At 46.7% G+C, this 9,477-nt stretch overlaps 3 protein-coding genes across 3 annotated transcripts; 1 reads left to right on the top strand and 2 right to left on the bottom strand.

Annotated features, from left to right (window-relative positions):
* Nucleotides 1-2,262: 2,262 nt before the first annotated feature.
* Nucleotides 2,263-4,670, bottom strand: LOC147998403 (fetal and adult testis-expressed transcript protein homolog). The gene is made up of 4 exons (XM_087601067.1): nucleotides 4,007-4,670; nucleotides 3,213-3,281; nucleotides 2,962-3,067; nucleotides 2,263-2,850 (listed from the first exon to the last, which is right to left on the bottom strand). Exons 1-3 carry the CDS (start codon nucleotides 4,169-4,171, stop codon nucleotides 3,059-3,061), a joined length of 243 nt encoding a protein of 80 aa, XP_087457193.1. The 5' UTR covers nucleotides 4,172-4,670; the 3' UTR covers nucleotides 2,263-2,850; nucleotides 2,962-3,058.
* On the top strand, nucleotides 3,990-5,451 carry Tuba1b-ps11 (tubulin, alpha 1B, pseudogene 11). Its single transcript, XM_087601065.1, has one exon. It carries the CDS (start codon nucleotides 4,693-4,695, stop codon nucleotides 5,440-5,442), a length of 750 nt encoding a protein of 249 aa, XP_087457191.1. The 5' UTR covers nucleotides 3,990-4,692; the 3' UTR covers nucleotides 5,443-5,451.
* Fate1 (fetal and adult testis expressed 1) lies at nucleotides 4,087-8,329 on the bottom strand. The gene is made up of 4 exons (XM_087601066.1): nucleotides 8,232-8,329; nucleotides 6,835-7,041; nucleotides 6,240-6,323; nucleotides 4,087-5,592 (listed from the first exon to the last, which is right to left on the bottom strand). Exons 2-4 carry the CDS (start codon nucleotides 6,938-6,940, stop codon nucleotides 5,495-5,497), a joined length of 288 nt encoding a protein of 95 aa, XP_087457192.1. The 5' UTR covers nucleotides 6,941-7,041; nucleotides 8,232-8,329; the 3' UTR covers nucleotides 4,087-5,494.
* Between the last annotated feature and the right edge of the window lie 1,148 nt (nucleotides 8,330-9,477).

Genomic DNA, 9,477 nt, shown 5'->3' with positions numbered 1-9,477 from the left:
GCCTTAAAGTGCTGGCAGAGTTCCAGACAGCCCACCTTATTGGAGGCTAAATCAGGGAGAAATCTGGGTGAGAAAAGAAAGAACAGCCAGAGAGGAGAAAATGGATTTAGCTCTTTACAAGGGCTAGGATTTGGGAATTGAAAGGGAGCAAGTAAGCCATTGGCTCCTTTTCAAGAGATCAGAATTCTAAGTTGTTCCTAGGTTTACTAGGTCCCCACTGTATGCCTTCCACTTCCCACAACCCACTCTTTTCTTCTCTCCTTCCCCCAGCTGCTAAGAGGCCAACCTGAGAAAGAAATGTTGTAATATAGAGTTTCAGCTTTTGCCCAGGCCTGGCTGTGACTGAGAATCACACTATTGAGGAGGGCCCCGCTAGAAGCCTTCAGTTTCCACAAGTGCACAGGTGGTTTTGGGACAACTAGGCTCTTCCAAAGTGGGTTTCCATGAAATCTCTAACTGATGTTCTAAAATTAAAGCCTAGTGCAAATAAACGCACGCAGAGAATCTGCATGTAACAGCATGGGGAGTTTTCAGGACACATTAAGCCGCATGGAAGGGCTTGGCAGGTGGACTTAGCGAGTTTTAAGCCAATGTCTACCTTTTTCAGGAGACTATATTCATGTGTGGCATGCACAATTGAATATTTTATGCACATGGATGGCACATAATGAAGCACACCACAGAATAGTGGTAGTTAGAATGAACATTCTTCAAGGGAGCTGTTTTGCATAGAAAGTGCTCCTTAAAGACCAAGTGTATAACCTATAACCCCAAACAAAATTGTTCTCTGGGGACACTTGGCCTTCTACCAACACTTTCCTTCTTCTGGACATTAGTGATGCAGAAGGCAGTAAAAACTAGGCCTTACACACTCACAAGCTACCAGGCAGTAAGAAGCTGCTGTGTTCCTTTAATCCCAGGCTAGGTAGTATGGAAGACTTTCGTGAGGATTAGCAGCATGCTGTAGAAGAGTCCACTCCCCTGTTGCCAGGTGGGAATGAGTTTCTTCCCACATGCATGCACACTGGACACACTGCTTTTCCTTGCAGAAAGTCACAGTTTGGGGTAGAGGGGACTATACTCAGGGGGCAAATGATCCAGATTGATTATTAGCCTAAAGTACAAGCAGGAGATTCTATCAAAAGTCATCTTGTCCCTGTAGCTCTTAAGGAAACCTACAGAGTGGCTCAGTGCCGAGCTCTCAGGCTGTCACAGAGGCCAACCAGAAAAGCTTTGACTGCAGTTGAGATCTGATCTAGGAGACCTCCTAGGTGGGGCAGGCAGTTAGAAGGAACCGGTTCCTAGTCCTATCAGAAGCAAGCAAGCAGCCATCCTGCAGGGCAGGCAGAGAGGTAGTTAGAGCACATGCAAAAACTCGATCTGAGCTCACCTAGCTCAGGAGGTGTTCCTCCAGGGGTCACCAGGCTGTTTGTTTGCAACGCAGCTAAATTGCTCCCTGGAGGCAGTCTTTGTTTCACAACATATTTTCAACCAGACTTTCTTTTTGCAAACATGTCTTGTCTGCACAGGCACAGGAGCACCCATGTCCCAAAGGGTAGGGTTTGGCCAGTCTGGTCATACCCCTCTCTTCCTTGAACTTTCCCTATGGAGCTCAGTTGGGACAGAATGAAAAAGGCCAGAGCCTGACAAATATAGAGGTGGATTCTCATAGCCAACCGTGGCACTGAGAATAGAGTTCCCAATGGAGGAGTTAGAGAAAGGACTGAAGGAACTGAAGGGTCTTGCAACCCCATACGAAGAACAACAACCAACCAGAGCTCCCAGGGACTAAATCACAACCAAAGAGTACACATGGAGGGACCCATGGCTCCAGCTGTATATGTAGCAGAGGATGGCATTGAGAGGCTTCAGTGGGAGTGGAGTCCCTAGGTCCTGTGAAGGCTCAATTCCCCAGTGTAGAGGAATAGGGAAATACCAGGGTGAGGAGGCAGGAGGGAGTGGGTGGGTAGGGGAGCACCCTTATAGAAGCAGGGGGCGGGGGATGGGATAGGGGGTTTCTGGAGGGGAAACTTGAAATGTAAATGAAGAAAATATCCAATTAAAAAAAGACAGGAATGAGGAAGAATAAAAGGCACCTCTAGGATAGACAGGTATGGGAAGACCTCTAGGTATCTAGTTCATAAGCCCATCTCTCCCCTGGGATGGGCTTCTGCACCCAGTCCCAGGTTGGGACCAGAGGGCTAGCCCCCCACACCTTCCTAACTCTGCCAAAAGCAAATGTTATACGAAGAACTCCTGGTGCCAGGTTTTGCTGCAGTCATGAAGTGTTTATTGACCATGTTCTTCAAGCAAAGGCTTGAGTGGTATGGAAACAAACAAGGGGGGGGGGATACAAAGCCAAATCTTGCTCACAGAAGATGGAAGAGGAGATATTCTGGGTGACAGAGGCAAGTGATAATATTTAACAGCACTGGTGTTTCTGTCAGGGCTGGGACCATCCTCCTATCCATTCAGAGGAGTGAGTCACAACCCAGACACACCTGTGCGATGCTACCTAGTGATTACCTAGCCTTCCAGCAGCTAAAATCTCACAATTGTGTAAGCTCATCTCCAGTCAGGAGGTCTGAACAGAGTGTAAAATAAATCAACTGCTACCTAAGGGTTGCTGGAAGATAGAAAGGAGTAGGCAAGGGTATCCCTGGGAACAAAGGAAAGAGGATGAAGGGAACGTCTTCATCAGGGTTTTGATCCATGTGAAACTTCACTGGTGCATCCAAAGCCACAGGTTGGCTATGCAGACATCAACAAAGTAAAGAGCATAGCCTCCTTATGGCGCCAGGTCACATCCTGATCCTCAAGGACACACAGCCACCCAGAAATCACTTGCATCTGTAGAGGGACCAAACACAGGGCTGGTGAGCAGAAATCACTCTTCTGGGATAGGCAATGCATAAGGGTCAGGGATGAATATGACCTTAAAACAAAATAAAACTTGCTTGCCTTTGTTCCCCCCTCCAACTCCTTTTCTTTTCCCCAGTTCCTGTCCAGTGAGTCCAGAAAAGAGGAACATCAAGGATTCAACAAACAGGTACCCGAGTCATGAGGCCTGAAAAAAAGAGAAAAGAGCCTGACCCCACCTCATTTGTTACAGGATATGATTATGAAAGGGGCTATAAAAATTCAGGGGGTGGCTTTGTTCATAGCTGCCAAGGCACTATGATGCTTCCTCCACATGTACAGCAGATGCTTACCTGCCTTCTCATGACTTCCATCTCCAGGCCATTGAGCTCTTCCAGGCAAATCTCTGCCATTTTATCTGCCTCCAGATTGTTGGAAGAAAATGATACAAGGGTCAGAGGGGCTAGTGGTCATAGGCAACTTATAGAGCAATCAGATAAGCCTGGAAGTTTTTTGGATAAATACACCAGTCTTTCCCTTCTGTAGTAAAGAAGTGCGAGGGTCTGCCAGAGCATATGAAGATCCCAAATGGCCAAATGGCAATAGTACCCCAACACTTCAGGTACCTGCAACTGCTTCTTGACCTGGATGCTCACCAGTCCCTATGACCCTGCCCCCTGCTTGTTCCTCCCTAGGTAGCCAGGAACAAGGCAATTCATCCCTTACTGCTCATAAGGGAATCTCCCCCCAGGGAAGTTGCCAGGAAACTCCTGGAGATGGGCATCACCATGGCTCTGCTCTCTTGGCCCCTAGGGTATCTGCACCTGATGTCCCTACAGAAAGAAAGGAAACACCATTCCAAGTCACCTGCTCAGCCCCCACATTGTGGCAGAATCAACAGCGCACCCCATAGGAGTCACACGTTGTCATATCATTTTCCTACCCACTCACACTATGCCTATTGGTAGTTTCTAGCCTTGCATGCTTTGGCAAAGGTAGCACAGTGACTTACTTCTCTATCATCTGGTAGAACCTTTACATAAAGATATCCTTTGAAAGACCAAGCTATGTACTGAAGAAGAATGTAAACCTTCAACTTCATTTTAAGTAATTTAAAAGAAGATGCCGGCCTCATTGCGTTACTTACCTCGACTCTTAGTTGTCGGGAACGGTAACCGGGCCCCGGTGGTCTGCTTCTATCACCCTCGCCTTCTAACCCATAGCTATCATGCGTGAGTGCATCTCCATCCACGCTGGCCAGGCTGGTGTCCAGACCGGCAATGCCTGCTGGGAGCTCTACTGCCTGGAACATGGCATCCAGCCTGATGGCCAGATGCCAAGCGACAAGACCATTGGGGGAGGAGATGACTCCTTCAACACCTTCTTCAGTGAGACAGGAGCTGGCAAGCACGTGCTCCGGGCAGTGTTCGTAGACTGAACCCACAGTTATTGATGAAGTTCGCACTGGCACCTACTGCCAGCTCTTCCACCCTGAGTAGCTCATCACAGGCAAGGAAGATGCTGCCAATAACTATGCCTGTGGCCACTACACCATTGGCAAGGAGATCATTGACCTTATCTTGGACAGAATTCGCAAGCTGGCTGACCAGTGCACGGGTCTCCAGGGCTTCTTGGTTTTCCACAGCTTTGGAGGGGGAACTGGCTCTGGGTTCACCTCCCTGCTGATGGAGCGGCTCTCTGTCGATTACGGAAAGAAGTCCAAGCTGGAGTTCTCCATTTACCCAACCCGCCCAGGTTTCCACTGCTGTAGTTGAGTCCTACAATTCCATCCTCACCACCCACACCACCCTGGAGCACTCTGATTGTGCCTTCATGGTAGACAATGAGGCCATCTATGACATCTGTCGTAGAAACCTCGACATTGAGCGCCCAACCTACACTAACTTTAACCGCCTTATTAGCCAGATTGTGTCTTCCATCACTGCTCCCCTCAGATTTGATGGGGCCCTGAATGTTGATCTGACAGAATTCCAGACCAACCTGGTGCCCTACCCTCGCATCCACTTCCCTCTGGCCACTTATGCCCCTGTCATCTTTGCTGAGAAAGCCTACCATGAGCAGCTTTCTGTAGCAGAGATCACCAATGCCTGCTTTGAGCCAGCCAACCAGATGGTGAAATGTGACCCTCACCATGGTAAATACATGGCTTGCTGCCTGCTGTACCGTGGTGATGTGGTCCCCAAAGATGTCAATGCTGCCATTGCCACCATCAAGACCAAGCGCAGCATCCAGTTTGTGGACTGGTGCCCCACTGGCTTCAAGGTTGGCATTAATTACCAGCCTCCCACTGTGGTACTTGGTGGCGACCTGGCCAAGGTCCAGAGAGCTGTGTGTATGCTGAGCAACACCACAGCCATTGCTAAGGCCTGGGCTCGCCTGGATCGCAAGTTTGATATGATGTATGCCAAGCGTGCCTTTGTGCACTGGTACGTGGGTGAGGGCATGGAGGAGGGAGAGTTCTCTGAGGCCCGTGAGGACATGGCTGCCCTAGAGAAGGATTATGAGGAGGTTGGTGTGGATTCTGTGGAGGGTGAGGGTGAGGAAGAAGGAGAGGAATACTAGTTCATTCCTCCAGTCCCTGTATCATGTCAAACTAAAAACTCCAGCTCTAGCACTAGCTGCAGGCATCGATGCTTCTGTGCTGTTTCCCTTCTGTGATCATGTCTTCTCCATGTGTACCTCTAAGTTCTCCATTATGTCTCAAAGTAAGAGCTGTAAGAAAAGAAAAAAAAAAGAAGATGCCACTTTACACCATGGAGATTTATAAATTGTATAGTCATTCCTTGGTACTCGTGGGGACTGTTTCTAGACCCCAGCCCTGTGGTTACCCAAATCAGCAGATTCTCAAGTCCCTTATAAAAAATGTCATATTATAGCACAAGCATATCTTCTTATATAATTGAATTTTTTATATTAGTTATAATGTCTAATGAAATGTAAATGCTATTTTATGCTATATTGTAAAGAGAACCATGGCAAGAGAAAAGTCTGTATATATTCTCTACAGGTGTAATTGCCCCACCCCCACCCCCAAATATTGTCCACTAATGGTTGGATGACTCAATGGACGAAAGACCTATGAATGCAGAGAGCCAACTATAGGTGTATTCTCCAGTCAGCATGTTTGTTGGCATGAAGATTTCCAGCCCTGAAGCCCTAGCATTGCATGAGACAGCCCTGATCTTTCAGTGGACCATTCTGCTCTCATTTACTTCCTCCTCCCAACAATCAGCTTCTATCTATATCTACCAGGGGCAGGCAGGAACCCCAAAATTAAGTATTCGCCACCCTAACCTAGCTACCATACATTAATACCCCTTTCTTGGGATGAGATCCGGTAATATTCCAAAATGACTGACCTGAACCAGATCCAGCAGGCTTTTGCTCTGCCCTTGGATGTCTTTGGATTCCCCTCAAAGACCAGGAACCACGGTCTGTCACTTCTAGAAAGAAGAACAAAGACTTCTGTGAATACTGTTAAACATTGTGCCTGAACTTCCTAGATACTGGGGACTGCAGGAAAAATGCCCCAAAGGTTTAGAAATCATTCAGTACCCACTCACTTCTGACCCCAGTCTATCTATTCATCTATTTAACAATTCAGTATGTATTTATGGGCACTGGGCCTAGGATTCTGTACAGTGATCCCTGATCAACAGGTAAAATCTCAAATACCAACTATCTCTGTATAAGAGAGAATAGGAAATACAAATAAGGAAAGAATTTATCAGTGTAAATTCAGATAAGCAAATGATCCATGGATGATTAAAAACCCAAACAAGCTAATATAGCAGGACAGAAGCAGGAATTAACACTGAAAGTCCTAAAAAAAACCAAACCAAATAGCCTTGCAGACTAAGTGAACAGCATACACAACAGCTGTGGGATGCCGGAGAAGCACACATAGATCCACATGACTAACTATAGCCAAGGAGCCGTTTAAGGGATTCTCACCTGGCCTCACCAGCTGTTCTTGGCTTTGTTCAATGTTTCCAGTCCCCAGATTTTCAGAAGTGGACATTTCTAACTCTTCTTTGACACCGGAGGAGCTTCTTGCCATCAGCACCAGGTATTCATTTATAAGTGTGTTCAGGGTAGACGGCACAGAGAAGACACTTGGAAGCGCTCCTCTTCCAGGGGTAGGAATGCAAGGGACTTATACTGTCAAAAGAAGGCAGAGCCAGGTCTCCCTCTCTTCACTCAATCCTTGGATTTGCACCTTGTGGTCCCACTGTATGTTGTTGTTGGAACTGGTGGCCTTCATTACTGCTGTTGTGTAAGCAACTTAGGAGAAGAAATAGGGCTCCAAGAATTGCTGCTTGTGGGAACTGCCTTGATTCACCACCCCTTGATTTTGCTACTAGTGGGTAGGTTGGGCCCATCCTACATCATGGTCTAGGAAGAAACAAAGGCTGGTACAGTGTGGAAAGCCGCGATAGCATTCACCATTACAAGATGGCGCTGGCTTCTGCTGTGCCAGCCCGACTTCCTTTCAGGAAACTAGCTGTGTGCGCATGTGCAAGAGTGTGTTCGCGCCAAGTCTTTGCCCACCCCGGGGCGTGCCAATGAGATCATGGGTAAGCGACCAATCAGGCGTGGACACGCCACATTAGGGTGTATATAAGCAGCGCCATTCTGGGGCTCGGTCTCTTCCTCTTTAAGATGCAATAAACACTTTGCTACAGAAGGATCCTGGTGTCCACGCGTCGTTCTTGCTGGCGAGACGTTGGGCACGCGACAGTATAGGGCACGCGACAGTATAGGTTCCAAGCATCCATAAGTGTCCAAATCAGTGTCAGGTCCCAGGCTTATTATGGTTCCCACAAGCCCAGCATTGCCTAATAATCTAAGGTATAGCCCTCTATCAGAGGAGATTCTCTGTATAGAACATCCTGCCTCCTCCAATGCAGAGTCACTAGGCAAAGCAAATGACCTTCTCTGATCTTAATCCTAGGCAGGATGCAGGAAGGGATAAGAGAGTCACTTGTGTACACTGGTGTAAATTTCAGCACTCCCTCAATTTTCCTACTAATTAGACCAGCTGAATGTGTCGGTTTAGTCAGGTCCTGATCCCCAGTGAGACCACCAAACACTCATCTCTCAATATGTCTGCAAAGGTATGCTGTAACTGTAATTAATATTCCTAGTGGACTTTACATGAAGGGAGTGCCACTCAGCCAGGTGCTAGTACTCAACCAATCTGCTCAAAGAATCCAGTGCAAACATTAAGGCTTCCAGGAAGAAGACAAAACTCTGCTCCAGGATTGCAGCAACAATGTTTGCCTGAGTTCCCACCAGTCACCTTTTAAGTTCCAGGAGCCAATTGTTTAAAAGAATTCCTATATACTTACAAATCTGCACGTACATCCTGTCTGCTATGTTCCTCTGTAGTGCCGTAGGCTGATATCATTATTAATGGTCAAATCCTGGCTCTAAAGTCCCAGAGGCACTGAAGGAAGAAGAGGTTATGTGTCAAAGGAATCAATCACAGCTGGGCCCAGCTAGAAAGAGGAAGAGAGAAGACAAAGGGGGTGGGGAGAAAAGGAGGAAGGAAGAGGAGGAAATAGAGAATGTGACTTGGCAACCCTTACCCCCACTAGCTCACTTGTTCAGCTCAAAATTACTATAAGTGGGTCTTGATTGCCTTCAGTAAAACCCAGGAGTGCTAGAAGCTGAGTCTCCATTTTTGTGCAACCACAGTTGCCAGATTGAACAAATAAAACTATACTAATGAATAAATTGGAACTTTAGATAACAAAAAGTCATTATTAACATCAGTATCATGCTCCATGCAACATTTGAAATCTACTTACACCAAAATTATTCACGTTAATTTGGGATCCAAGTGCAAATTGATATCCTGTAGTTTATTTGACAACCGGGTCTTGCCCTTCATCCTCAAGATCTCAGTATTGGTAGAACAATGCTATTGTTTGTTCCCAGTCTGTCTTTTAGACAATGGAGCTAATAGTTTTCTCTCCCTACATGGTGGCTGGATTGAGAGAAGAGCTCAGAAGTCAGCTGCACTGACTTGACACATAGCCTTGAACTAAGGTTCCTTGCTCTGGCTCCTCACCTCTGGCTGCCAACTCAACTTGCCCCACTGGGGCTTCCTGGCAACAGAGACAATGGTCTGTGTAAATTTGGAGGCACTGCCCCCTGGTGGCATAGCAACCCAACACCTGAATCAAAGCAAGATTGGAGATGCTTCTTTTGTCATTCCTGGGCTCCCAAGGTCACCCAGAAACACCAGCACTCAACCTTCTCCTGTACCTTCTCTTGCATTAGATGCCAAAATTGGCTGGGAGATAAGACGCAATCTTCTGCATGACTTTAATTTTGTTACATAGAACATATCTAAGTTTATGTAGCTTTAGCTATATCATAATTTCCATCTTAAATGTCCCTAAATGTTTAATTCAAATACTCTGAAAGTCTTCCAGAGTCTACTGTGTTAATCTTGGAATTTCAAAGGTCTATAGTTCTTCCAAGTCTCCCATCATACCCAGGTCTAGAAAGATGGCCGTGGCCACTGTGTAAAGTGGGCTGCAGAAATCCAGTGCTTCAATGGTAGGCTTTCAAATAAGAAGCCAAGAG

The sequence above is a fragment of the Rattus norvegicus genome, chromosome X, assembly GCF_021556685.1.
Source record: "Rattus norvegicus strain SHRSP/BbbUtx chromosome X, alternate assembly SHRSP_T2T, whole genome shotgun sequence".
In the NCBI taxonomy this organism is placed as follows: domain Eukaryota; kingdom Metazoa; phylum Chordata; class Mammalia; order Rodentia; family Muridae; genus Rattus; species Rattus norvegicus.
The sequence above is the reverse complement of the archived record's forward strand: the minus strand, read 5'-3'. Positions and strand labels throughout refer to the sequence as shown.

What these genes read in the sequence shown, in the direction of transcription:
- LOC147998403 (XM_087601067.1), bottom strand. Translation starts at nt 4,171, where the DNA reads ATGTTCCAGGCAGTAGAGCTCCCAGCAGGCATTGCCGGTCTGGACACC. An exon ending in CCCGACAACTAAGAGTCGAG is followed by an intron (nt 3,282 to 4,006) that starts GTAAGTAACGCA and finishes AACAATCTGGAG; the next exon opens with GCAGATAAAATGGCAGAGAT.
- Tuba1b-ps11 (XM_087601065.1), top strand. Translation starts at nt 4,693, where the DNA reads ATGGTAGACAATGAGGCCATCTATGACATCTGTCGTAGAAACCTCGAC.
- Fate1 (XM_087601066.1), bottom strand. Translation starts at nt 6,940, where the DNA reads ATGGCAAGAAGCTCCTCCGGTGTCAAAGAAGAGTTAGAAATGTCCACT. An exon ending in AGAACAGCTGGTGAGGCCAG is followed by an intron (nt 6,324 to 6,834) that starts GTGAGAATCCCT and finishes TCTTCTTTCTAG; the next exon opens with AAGTGACAGACCGTGGTTCC. An exon ending in GCCTGCTGGATCTGGTTCAG is followed by an intron (nt 5,593 to 6,239) that starts GTCAGTCATTTT and finishes CTTTTCTTACAG; the next exon opens with CTCTTACTTTGAGACATAAT.